At 31.0% G+C, this 13628-nt stretch overlaps 1 protein-coding gene across 3 annotated transcripts; it reads right to left on the bottom strand.

Moving 5' to 3' along the window:
* Nucleotides 1-5987: 5987 nt before the first annotated feature.
* LOC112282054 (spermidine synthase 1) lies at nt 5988-10803 on the bottom strand. 3 transcript variants are annotated; one of them, XM_090250311.1, is made up of 12 exons: nt 10558-10761; nt 9807-9955; nt 9244-9625; nt 8426-8492; nt 8213-8307; nt 7989-8091; nt 7787-7875; nt 7434-7590; nt 7221-7296; nt 6995-7053; nt 6731-6870; nt 6237-6603 (listed from the first exon to the last, which is right to left on the bottom strand). In XM_090250311.1, the coding sequence occupies exons 3-12, from the start codon at nt 9444-9446 to the stop codon at nt 6525-6527; spliced, it is 1068 nt and encodes a 355-aa protein (XP_090106437.1). In that variant the 5' UTR covers nt 9447-9625; nt 9807-9955; nt 10558-10761; the 3' UTR covers nt 6237-6524. The 3 variants fall into 3 exon arrangements, with proteins under 3 accessions (XP_090106436.1, XP_090106437.1, XP_024374967.1); XM_090250310.1 differs by lacking the exon at nt 9807-9955 and having other exon boundaries at nt 5988-6603; nt 10558-10803; XM_024519199.3 differs by lacking the exon at nt 9807-9955 and having other exon boundaries at nt 9244-9552; nt 10558-10752.
* Between the last annotated feature and the right edge of the window lie 2825 nt (nt 10804-13628).

The raw sequence follows: 13628 nt of genomic DNA, 5'->3' as shown, positions 1-13628 counted from the left end.
AGTGAAATAAAGATTGGTATGCCAAAGAAGTTTGATGGAACAAGATTAAGATTTTGTGGATTTTTACAACAACTCAAGATCTATCTAAGATTGTATCATTTTCAATTTCTTAATAAATTTATTCAAGTTGGATTTATAAGTACACTTCTATCTAAAATTATTCTTTTTTTATTTGTATCTTTGATGAAAAATGATTCATAATTCTTCTATAATGAGAATTCATTTTCAAAAGTATTTATGGCCATATTTGGAGAAAATAGTTGAAAAAAGGTAATAGAGATTAAATTCATATATTTACAATAAAGATCATGTGTAGCTACTTTATATATTATTGAATTCTAATATCTTGCTTGTAATGTGGATTGAAATGATAAAGCACTTATCAATCAATTTTGATATAAGTTAAAATATAATATCAAAGATTAATTATTGATAATACCAAAAAAAAAAATATTACAATAATTTATTGCTCAATTCATTACATACAACAATCAATTCTTTGAAAGAAGCAAAGAACAAAGGTTTGATTTAAGAAGTACAGGTCAAGTTTTGGCAATAACTTCTAAGTTTTTCAGAACCTTATTTATTATTATTGAAACCTATGAAAATTAATACGATATATTTTAAATTTCTTACTAAACAAAAAAAGACTCAACATCATCAAGAAGGTTTTTATTTATATTGTGAAGAACCTAAGCACACTACTCAACATTATTCAAAGAAGCAATATAATTATAAAATAAGAAAAATAGTTGCCAAAGAGTATGATGTGTGAAAAAAGAAGTTTCTCTAAGTATAATAAGGACTATGCAGTTGAAATCTTGTATAAAATCTATGAATGGTTTAATTTGTTTCCCATATCCTGCACTTTGTTTTATAATAGATGTTAATTTTGGACCAAAAAATTGCAAAGTCTTTGTCTTGTTAGATTTAAAAGCTTCAATTTATTTTATAAATAAAGACTTTATTAAAAAGACACACACACACACACATACACACATATATATATATATATATATATATATATATATATATATAATCAAAAAAACTAAAATCATATTTATAGAAGTCATAGATGGTTGTTTATTATTTTTTGGAGATGTAATTCATAAAATTATTTTTTAAAATTTAGCAAATAATGAACATAATAGCTTAGTAGTATTTAATGTGATTAAATATTTTTTTAATCAAATTATTATAAGACTCTTATAGTTAAAGAAGTATAATCCTTAAATAGATTAGATTTCTTGTAACCTTGATTTTTTTCATAATTTAATCTAAAATTCTATTGTTCAAATAAAAAATTATAAGTTTGATATAATCAAATTCTTGTTGCTATGTATAAGAGCTTTCATGCATGTTGCAAAAAAAAAGGCCATCTTTTGCTATATATGCCACACTTATTATTGATGGTAAAAAGAATAAAAATATCATTTCAAGTAAGTATTAAGATCATTAAGTTTTTTTTTAAAAAAAGAATCAAAATATTCTTCCAAAGCATTGTTTTTGTGATAATTCAATTTATCTTCAAAGAGGAGCTCAACCACCATTTGGACCAATTTATAGCTATCACATAAAAAGTTGGCTCCACTTAAAGAATATATTGATGAGAACTTGACTAAAAAAATTATATGCAATTCTAAATTTCCAATAAAACTCCCACCTTATTTGTGAAGAAAAAAGATGGATCACTATAGATGTGTGTGGATTACCAAGGACTTAATAAGATTACCATTAAAAATATGTATTATATATCTTTGATATTAAGACTTTTATACCAATTGAATCAAAATAAGATCTATACAAAAATAGATCTATACAGAACATACAATTCAATATGCATTAAAAAAAAGAAATGAATAGAAGATATTACTTTAAATTATATGTTAGCATTTTGAATATAATATCATGTCTTTTGAATTTACAAATGTATTTTTTTTTTTCAATATCTTATACATGATGTCTTTTCAAAATTTGTGGATGATTTCATTATTTTTTATTTAAACAACATCTTAATCTACTCTAAGAACATAAAAAAGTATAAATTTTATATTTATTGTGTATTATAAAAACTAAAAAATGCATGACTATATACCAAGATGAAAAAGTGTATATTTTATATTATTCAAGTTGGATTTTTAGAATATATCATTTCAAATGATGGTCTTATGATGGATCCTAAGAAATTTCAAACTATTATAAATTAAAAGATTTCAAAAATGATAAAAAAATTTAATATTTTTTAGAATTTTTTAGTTAATATTAAATATTTATTGAAAAAAAATTCAAGTTGTATCTTTACTTATATGTTTGACTTGTAAAGACAAATTCTAGTAGAATAAAAAATTAGAAGGTGAATTTAAAGCTTTAATGATAACTTTTATTTTTACAATAATCTTATATCACTCTAATTTTTATAAGATATTTTTTTGTACAAAAAATACATTGGATTTTGCTTTAGATGAAATATTATCACAAATAGGAACAAATGAAAAATTTCATCTAATAGAGTTTTATTCAATAAAAGTTTTAGTAGCTAAAATCAACTACAAGATCCATCACAAAGAACTCCTTGCAATTATGGTGTTATTATCTAAAAAGAGATTCTAATCTAATCACAATGTATACAAATCATAAGAACTTCAAGTATTTTATATCAACATGTATTTTAAATTGTCACAAAGTCTATTGGAGTATGTCTTTGTCATTATTTGAATTTAAGATCACTCATTAGCCATGAAAACAACAAGGTTTGTTAGACATCCTTTCCAAATATTCTTATGTTATACAAAAAAAAAATGAAGCTTTTGATTAATAACAATTCATTTCTTTAAAGCCAAAGCAATTTGATCTTTCAATAATGATATCAACATTAATTCTTGATTCAAACTTTTTTATGGAAGTTAAATTAAGTATGTTCTTTAATGCTTTTGTTTATGATATTAAAAATATTTTTTTAAAGTTTCAATTTTTTTTTAAATTTTAAATTTAAAAATATTTTACTTTATTTTGACAATAGCTTCTATGTTCCAAAAAGTGAAGTACAAACAAATTTTCTTTAAGGTCGTCACAACTTCCTAACTACATGATATTCTGGATATAACAAGACTTTAAAGCTAATATTTAAAGATTTTTGGTGGCTTCAAATGTACAAGGTAGTTAAAGACTTTGTACAATCATGTGATGTTTTGTTAAAATCAAAAACTCCTCATCATCAAGCTTATAGACCTCTTCAACTATTACTTATATCAAAACAATTATGGTCTTTTGTTTCTATAGATTTTATTATAGATCTTTTTAATTTCAAGTTCTTATGACTCTATATTTGTGATAAAATATTTTTTCATCAAGATGGCACATTTTGTATCATATACAAAATCTATCATATGCAAAAAAATAACTAAGTTTTTTTTTATAATATTTATTGCTATCATGAATAATTAAAGGATATTATATTAAATAAAAGAATATAATTTGTATAAATATTTTGGAGATATTAAAAGTAGATATAAAATTATTTTTAACTTTTTATTTTCAAATTGATAGACAAACAAAATAGGTGAATGAAATTTTGAAATAGTATTTGAGCTGTATTATCAACTACCATCAAGATGATTGAACAATTGTTTTGCTATTAACAATGTTTATTTATAATAATATGGTATATTTTTCAACTCAACAAATATCTTTCTTTACCAATTATGATTATTATCTACAACCTAATATTTTTGACTTTTAAAAAGTTGATAATTCTATAGTAAAAGATTTTGTGAATTGTTTATTAGAATTATATACAAAAATGAAGACTTAATTAAAAGAAGCTCAAGAATGATAGAAATTCAGTGTGAATGTCTATTATAAGGAATAATCTTAATTTCATGTGAATAACAAGGTATAGTTACTTTGTTGTAATATTAAGACTATTTGCTTTTATGACAAGTTAAATTATTACAAATTTTGACCATTTTTTATTTGAAAATAGGTCAATCGAGTTGCTTATCAATCACACCTATCAAAGTCTATGGAGATCCATTCAAGATTTTATGTATGTCTTCTTAAACCATTCATGATAATAGATATAGTAAAAAGAAAACAAATACTACTAATAAAGTGAAAAATAATCAAGAGTTTTAGGTCGAAGAAGTTATAGACTCAAGGTGGCGCCAAAATAAATTCAAATGTCTTATTCATTGGCACAAATATAATATTAGTATATATATATATGGAAGCTAGCCAAGAATCTTATAAATGCAACAAAGATGGTTAATGTTTTTCATTCACAACATCCATCAAAATCAAGATGAAGATTAGTAAATTTTTTTTGTAAAAGAAATAAGGTTAAGGAAATATTGTAATCTATCTTCTATCTTTATTGGTAGTTATTGTGTATTTGTGACATTAAAGAGATGGAGAATCAACAATCAACAAATTCAATTCATAAGATTTTATTTGCTAAATCTAATAGTGTTGTGTAGTAAGACAACTATATAGTGAAAGATAAAAATATGGAACTTATTATAGAAGAGCCTAATAAGAAAATATAGTAGCATAATATGGATAAATAATAAGAAGGTAGTAAAAAAATTTAGTGTTAATGTTGCCTTTTATAAAAATAAAAATAAAATAAAAAAGGTTTCTACTTACTTTGTAAGGCTATAAATAAGACAAAACAAAGTAGATTAAAAAAATAAATCATATATGCATCTTGAAGAAGGAATCAAGAATAAAATTTAAAAAAATAAAAAATAAAATAAAATAAAATAAAAAATATCTAATAAATTTGTCTCAAGAACAATAATTTGTAAAATTCATAAAAAAATCTACTAACATTGTCATATTTATCATAATAATTAAAATCAGAAATAAAGATCCTTAAGAAAAAAATTAAAATTTTAAATTTTAAAAACATGGTGGAATATAGCACATGTAATCCTTCAACATTAGAAGTGCCACAATGTTTGGTAATATTGTTGGATGTGGATATATATATATATATATATATTTATATATACATATAAATCATAAGCCAATTATTATTCTTTAATTTCATTTGTAAATACATATATATATATATATATATATATAAATTTATATAGACAAGCAATATGAGAATAATATAAGAATGTGTATTTATGTATTGTTGCACATCTCTTAACATTTTGAATAAGTTATTTTCTAATCACACTTTTAGTATCTATAATTTTATTCCAAATATTATATTTATTTTAAAAAGAGATCTGTGATAAGTTTATATTTTTTTAAGAAACTAAACCCTTCAATAGCAGAACAAACTAAATTATCCAAAATTGGTGGCAATTCTATGTTTAAATTAATTTAGGAATTTCTTTCCTTAAAACTTTTACAAGAATTTTAAAAATAGAAATAATTTATAGTATGTATGTATATATATATATATATATACATACAGTATCTTCAATTCTGGCCGATATTAGAATAATTTTATTTACAAAAAGAAATAAATAAGTAATACGAACTAATCATCAAATATGAATCCTTCTCTTTCTTTCGTTCATTCTTTCTTTCTTTTTATTTCTTTTTTTTCTTTTGTTTTTGTTATACAATCATTTGAAATTGAAATATCAGAGCCAGAATCTTGCATTACTGACAATTGTCAATATTGATTATTGTGCTGTAGATCATTATTCTATCAATGTACATATATAGATATGATGTAAATTTAATTTATTTCATTCTGGAAAGTATCAGTTAAGTAAGCAAGCAAATTATAGAAGTGAGAAGGATGGTGGAGGGAATAGATGGAGAATATATTTACAACCAGAATTACCATTCGCGATTAAAATTAATTGTCATTTCCGTCATTTACAATACAGTATTCATTCCACAAATTGCTACAACATCAGTTGTCTACTCCAGATCCTTACATCATCCGTGAGCAGAGTAAGAATCCATCTTGCATGTCAGAACAGTAGGCTCATTTCTCGTTGAGACAAGAGCCAAAAAGACGATTTGACAGCCTTCAGTTTCTGTATTGATTAGATGGTTGCAGCACCATCAATTTAGCAACATAAGTGACCAAGCATCGCAATATTATCTGCACTTGGAGAATCAATTCCCCGGAGCCCAAAATTTGATCAGAGGTATTTGTGTTTTAACAGTTCAAATGCAATTTTCTCTTATTATCTATTTCATTTATAGGTTAGTTTTTATTTATATTTTTTTAATATTTTTATATTTTTTATCTTGTCATTCCCGGGTGCTGGTTGAACTCAGAGGTCTTTGCCTCAGGTCGCAATTGTGTAAGGGGAGGAGATCAAGAGTTCTCACCACTAATAGGACAGATGCAAGGCGGAGAATCAATCACCTATAACATGAATCCACTGGAGGACACAAAAGCTATCTTAACTAGAGAACTTGGAACAGGGCAAGCCTAAGAACTTGCACTTGCCGAAGGAGCAAAACTTGTTTGCCAGAGTTAGAGTTGGCAGTCAAGACAAAAGATAAGATGCCAAAGCTAATCTAACCGCGTGCCTCAGAAGGTCACTTCAATTCTTCAAAGCAGTACCATGTCCATGTATGAACCGTGCCGTCTCCTCTGTGTACACGTGTCGCTCTGCTGCTAAGCTGTAAGATGATCAAATCCATAAGTAGACGTTATTTTCTTAAAACTCCTTACGCTTTTAAAACTACTTGCAACTTAGATGATTCAGCTTCCATGACCGTTAAAAATGAGGTAAGGGCATATCGATACCTTCTACGAACATGCTTATTAAGGGCGATTGCTGCAGACAGAGTTTGCCCATCCAGAAACTTGAGTTCCCCATCAATCCTTTCCTTTATCCTGTTATCAGTCGTTTCAGCACTGATTGTTGGGATGGGTTCGTCTGAGGCCTGTACACGAGTTCCAAAATTAATCAATTTATCAATACAAATTGTTAGAAGAGCTTATTTGCAACCATGAAAACATTCTCAAGAGTTTCCAAATTGAATAGCGTTTTAAGGTAGAGTAACTAACCATTATCCAGCCCCAAGTATCAGCGTAAGACGGCACATGCGCTGCATATGGAACTACATCTGCAGCACAATGCAAAAGTTCATGATGACAGCAGCGGAATATTTGAATATATCACAACAGACTACAAGGAAATCTCAAATTATAATCACTCGTGAGTGCCGCCACAGACCATTAAAACACAAACCATTCAAGTGGAGTTGAGCATTGAAGTCTGGTAAGTGCTTACATTTAAATGTTTGTCTCAAAGTATTGTAGATAGAGGAGTAGACCTCTGTGTGCGTTAGTATACCTGCAGGTCCTCCCTGCAATATGGGCAATATCGTGTCAAGTACGAACAATATCCATACCATCAAAAGGGACTTAATAAAAAGAACGTCGCTTGATAGCATGTACCATATATTGAGGGAAAAATCACTAAAAAAAAATCTTGTATGCTTACTTGTGTGACCAGAATACCACCGTCTTTCAAACTTGGCTTGAGGACGCGTTCATAGAACGATTTTGTATACAGCTGATAACAAGGACCTCCTGCCACTGGATCTGCTAAGTCTCCGACAATAATATCAAATTTTTCCGTTTTCTTTTCCAGCTCTGCCCTGTCATATTTAAACCATCCAGCATCGGAACTTAAAAAAACAACTGAACCAAATAACCTCCAGATAGTACATCAAAAAAAAAAATTGAAACAAAGTTCTCTCATCCGAGTAATTATGGAGAACTCAGCCATACTACACAAAATGGATTCCTTCATGAACAACAGCAAAAGCTTGGAAAACAGGAAAATTGACGAACCTAGCACAGTTGATAATAAGGTCCAGTCTCTTGCTGCGAAATGCTTCGGCATTGACAGTGAGATGTTTTCTGCAAAAATTGACGACTTCCTGCACCACCACCAGGAGTCCACACCGCTTCAGCAAACACCCATAGACCACAAAATTATATCAAGTCCTGCACATGACAACTAGGCTGCAGATTTATTCAAAGATAAGCTCACCTCGTCAATGTCACACATGACGACCTTCTCCACACTTCTGTGTTTAAGAGCCTCACGCGCAGTTGAACCCTCGCCACCACCCATGATGAACACATTCTTGGGACTGCAAGACCAAAGCAAAACAGTAAGCACATGTAACTTTTCATCATGAAGCGGCTGTAAAATTAATTCTTTGATCACTTATATATTACTGCAGTAACTGATAATTTAACACAGAAATTTACTTGGGGTGATAAAGCAAAGCGGCATGGACGATGGATTCGTGGTAAACGAACTCGTCTGCCTCTGCGCTTTGAAGCTTGCCGTCCAAAATCAAGACCTGAACAAAAGTCCATTCCCTGAATCCTTGTCAAAAACATGCACCTACGGGAGTTATTAATAATATGGAAGTGGAAAAAATCGAGGAAGAAAAGCTTTAAGTGGCTAGCAATGCTAACCTTGCCGAATGGCCCACTCTCCACCAACTCGATATCCTGAAATTCGCTAACGCCAGTATGCAGGATCCTGCAACAAAATATCCAGCCATTCACTAATATTAGGCACAAGACTCGAATCTAAGAGAATACTGTGGATGCCCGGACCTGTGATACCAACGAATCTTGCACCACCACGTAAAGGTAGCGTGCAGAGAGGGAATCACTCAACTGACTCCAGGGATGTATAAACCTGGGCATTCTAAATGTAGAATAAAGCTACTACCCTAACATCTTCATCCAAAAAGGAATAGAGGTGCCGTTAGGCTTTCTCACGACACCAAGCAGCGCCGCTTCTGAACAGCAGTGGTGCTAACAAAAGCAAGCGTACTTGTCAAAGCCGAATCCCGGTGATTCATCAGAGCCTCAGAGGTTATACTGGACCAGTTGAGTGAACGGTTCGGATGTTAGTGCGGCGCTGGACAGTTCTGAGGCAGCAGGTATCGTTCCTATTTTATTCTTGTCATCAATGGATTCGTTTCCTCAGATACGGTGACACTAGATACGTATTGATTTCCCCATTTTTTAGACAAAGGGCGGACAAAAAAAGGCTATTACTATGGTGGGGACAAAACATACTTCATAACTATCTGAAGCACAGAAAGTAATAGTTATCACCGAAAGTAACCAACGCCCCCTCCAATGCGACTGTCACCTCTAACAGAGAAGAGAATTGAATCGGCTCATGTAATGGACTCCAAATACAATCATCGAAGCGCAACACTAACAAGGCGAAAACATGAGACATCAAACGATAGTCCAGGAGAACTACAAAAACTTACTTAGACACGCCGAACACCCAGCGCAAGTCCTCTTCCAGCTCTTCTTCAAACCACAAGCAGCGCTTCTTGTGTTCCGCTTCGGCAGGCAACACTGTCTTGGTAACGGATGATTGATGAGATGCCCCGTTAGATACAGCCGTTTGACGAGATGTGCCATTTCCATACGCAGCATTGCTGCACTCCACTTCGAAGCATTCCACCATCGCGCCTACTTTTTAATTCTCTCCCTTGAAAATTTCTTGAAAACCGCCGTCCCCAGCGTGAATGCAATCGCCGCTCCTTCTACCCTCGTTGATTGGGATCCATTCACTGAGTCCGAGGAAATTCAATTAAACCCGGACGAGAGCAAAATGGACTTCTGAACAGAAAGGTAGCTCCCGATCTAAACAATTTTCCACACAAAAAGTTCGTCACACCCCTAACAGAACAAAAGACGCATTACATGATTTCTACAAGATGTTACAATCGTCAGAAAATTTTGGCAGCCGATTATAACTCGCAATGGAAAGGGCACAAGAAAACACTATCCCATACGGCAGACGCTGGACTTGTGCGATGCTTACATTGTAAGCTGGTAGTAGAGGGCGAATCAACCCTACCATCCAAAATTTTCATCCCACAATGCCCCAATCATCCCAACCATCGCACGCCTGAACTAAAAACCGCCTCGTGCAGTAACGACTCGGCAACTGGATCCTCTCCACGACATGTTCTACCAGTACAGATCAGAAGATCAGCGCAGACAAAACTACTCCGTGAAGATGATCGAAGGCTGAATACGCTCCATCTTACACACCGACCTCCTGAGTAAACATGAAATGACAGACAGTTCCTACACAACTTCCACGCAATGCGAATAACAGCTCCGCGAACAACAGAACAGCGGAAGTAAAGAGGATCAAATTCAAGAGAACACGGCCCAAACCCCTACCATCCAGTTCCGTTAAAACACAAGACCCTACAATCGAGAGCGACGGTAAATTGTTATGAAGTTCCGGACCACCACTACTACCACCACCACCACAACCACGACCATCACCATCACCGCCACCACCCGCGCATCATGCAACCAGCACACAGTCCTTCAATGCAGTCCCGAGTCCACCACCACCATGACGCTCACCACACCCCTCTCCCACACGAAATTCCAACTCACATATAAATAATGCCACAGCCAACACTCTACTCCATCCCACTGACTAACACAACAGCAAACCTGTCCACGACTCGACTCACCACCACCTCACATCAACCAAACATAAACTGCATCAGGAATCCCCACACACAAACACACACACACACACAGCCACTCACCTGGCCTACCCTTTCTTCGCCACCAACTGCAGCAACAACAGTGAGATTCCCCAAGCTAAAACGGTCTGGTGACGATTACGATCAACGCAACACAACGCAGGCTGATGTCAACAACGACATGCAGGGAAAACGGGGGAGGGGGGAGAGAGGGGGGGGGAGGAAGAATTGCTGTAGCGAGGCCGCCGCGTATCTATAGTAAGCGACGTAGTGAAGATGGGCGGGGGGAAGAAGAAGAAGGAAGGGCGGGGGCGGGGGTAGGGCGTATGTGCGGTTGTAGGTATTCAGTTCAAATACGACTCTGCACATCCATCCCACGGAGGCAGGTATATCACCCCTGTAACCGTGGTAGGGACCTATGAGCCTGGATGCGCGTATCGTATGGCTAGTGCTGCAATTGGGAATTTGTTTCTGGAATCTGCCGCTGCCCGCCCTGCCATGCTCCCTGTCCCTTGCCACTATATCCTCCCCCCAAATCCTGGACATGCCCACGGGCCGCGGGTGGCCCGGGCCCCACTGAACCACGGAAGTGGGGTCCATATTTTCTCCTTGCCCGGGCAAGGGGGACTGGCGCTGCCCGTATGAGGTCGCATTGCCATGCATTGTCCTTACCCAGTGAATGCTCCGCCATGCACTGACGGTAATACGCTCTCATTCAGCGGGATTAGGTCCCGTTGTGCCGTCTGGGATGAGAACCTGGTCCTCCTCTTTCAAGGACTTCTTTGTGATGAATAGTAAGATAGCAATTTGTCTCAACTATTTACATACCCAGAAGTGGGATTCGTTCTTTTTGGAATCTTGGGATGCGTAATCAGCGAATGTGTTTATTAAAACTACCAAATTGTTAGCTTTCTGTTAGGCTTAGTCATGAAAGATATATTATTCTTTTTATTTATTTCAGGGCATTTTTTTTGAGATATTATTCGGTGTGTTGAATTCTTTTCAATGTTTTGGATACAATTGTAGTGCAATTACTTCATCATATACATTGTACTTTGTTTTTACTTAGTTGACTGTGTCATTTGTTGAGTGTACAATTTTTTTTAAAGTCAAGTAAACTATATATATATATATATATATATACATACATACAAATATATTATAGTTAATCCTTATTTATTTAATATATTTCCTTTTCTATTTTTTCTATCAAAAAATAAAACATTGTCATGTTCAAAACCAAATGACAAATATTTTAGTTTTAAGATATTTTTTTCCATTAAAATGAGGACTTAGACCAAACGTGTAATATACATAAAATTCAAATGACTAAGACCAAAGGTGTAAAATACAATGATAAAATTGATGCAATTGTATTTGTACAATATAAGGATAAAATTAAAAAAGAAAGACCAAACCTATAATATACATAAAATTAGAAAACAACAACATGACTTCTTATTTTGAAAACAAAATCTTGTCACAATTATTACAAAATATAGAATTTGTTCATTATTTTGTAATAATTATTACAAGTCAATTATTGTATAAAATTTGCTATTACAAGGTATTTTTTCACTCTCTATGAATAGTTTATCTTGCACTTTATAAAATATATTCAAAACATAATTTAAATGTCTATGAGTCAAATTATTTTTAATTTCAATAAGTGAAGATAATGTTCTTATGTCATCCATAGTTTTCTACATAGATATAAAATCTCTTATTATTTTTCCCTCTTTAAATAAAAATATACATGTCATTATCATAAATTAATTATAAATTTAATAATATACTTGCATATAAATATATAGTCCAAATAAAACTAAAATAAATCTTAAAAAAACATGATACTAGATAATGAAATATATTTGTAAAGATCTTGGAATTGGATCCTTCACACACTAAGTTTCAAATACTTTTTAAATTCTAAAAGATATAGACGTACCAAGATTAGAGCAATGAAGGAAAATAAAATTAAATATTTAAAAATTAATAAAATATCTTATTTGGTGAACCACTCCTCTAACCATCACTAATAGTACCAAGGTTTGTTATTCTTTAAAATATTATTAAACTAAAAAATATATGAACATTATTTTCAAAGAATTTAATTTTAAATACAAAAAACTCTTTGAGATAAGAAATATAATAAATTAATTTTAAAATATTAAAATAATTAATCTTTTCAACAAATGCACTATAGATTTCTTCACCAACAAGAATATAGGTTTTTAAAATATTTTTTATATGGCATACTTAACTTATTTCTTTTTAAAGTAATCAAATTTAAAGAATTTAAGTTTTTAAATTAATAAATTAAATAAGTTTACAAAATTTTAGAAATATTAATTAATTAATTAATAATAATGGGAAATAATTAATTATTTAAGATTGAAGATATATATATACATATATATATATATATTAAAATATTAATAATAAAAAATCAAATATATATATATATATACATATATTTATATTTATATATTAAAATATTAATTAATAAAAAATCAAATATATATATATATATATATATATTGTAAAGAATCATAAGTGCTAAATAAAATATAGCCATTTAGAAGGCTTAAAGAAGTAAGAAACATAATATATATATATATTAAAATATTAATAATAAAAAATCATATATATATATATATATATATATATATATATATAATCCATCCCATTTAATAAAATCAACTCACCTTATTGTCACCATCATTAAAAATAAAATGAATCAACTCCATAAACTAGCAATACAATCATGGCTCTCATCTCCACCTCCCTTATTCCTAGCTTCAACTCCCTTCATTCTCAGCCTTCTTCATTCTAATCCCCATGTTCCTCTCTCTCTCCATTCTTAGCTTTTATCTTAATCCTTCTTGTTTCCTCTTGTTTTCCACAATAAGGTAGATAAATTTAATAAATAGATAGATTATTTTAATATTTATTTATATATATATATATATATATATATATAATAAAACATTTAAACTTCTTTAAAAAAAAAGGTAAATTTATATTAAAAATATAAACTATATATACTTATAATTTTTATCACAAGTCTTATCAAACTAAAGATGTTAATTGCTTTTAGATATTTTTAAAAAATTTGCAAGCTCTTAGTGGTA

This window comes from Physcomitrium patens, chromosome 5 (assembly GCF_059467195.1).
Source record: "Physcomitrium patens ecotype Gransden chromosome 5, ASM5946719v1, whole genome shotgun sequence".
Lineage (NCBI taxonomy): Eukaryota > Viridiplantae > Streptophyta > Bryopsida > Funariales > Funariaceae > Physcomitrium > Physcomitrium patens.
The sequence above is the reverse complement of the archived record's forward strand: the minus strand, read 5'-3'. Positions and strand labels throughout refer to the sequence as shown.

Excerpts from the sequence above, each read along its gene's own strand:
- LOC112282054 (XM_090250310.1), bottom strand. The coding sequence starts at position 9,446 with ATGGTGGAATGCTTCGAAGTGGAGTGCAGCAATGCTGCGTATGGAAAT. Across the intron at positions 7,591-7,786 it reads CTTATTATCAACTGTGCTAG|GGCAGAGCTGGAAAAGAAAA; the intron begins GTTCGTCAATTT and ends TAAATATGACAG. Across the intron at positions 7,054-7,220 it reads TTTGAGACAAACATTTAAAT|ATGTAGTTCCATATGCAGCG; the intron begins GTAAGCACTTAC and ends ATTGTGCTGCAG.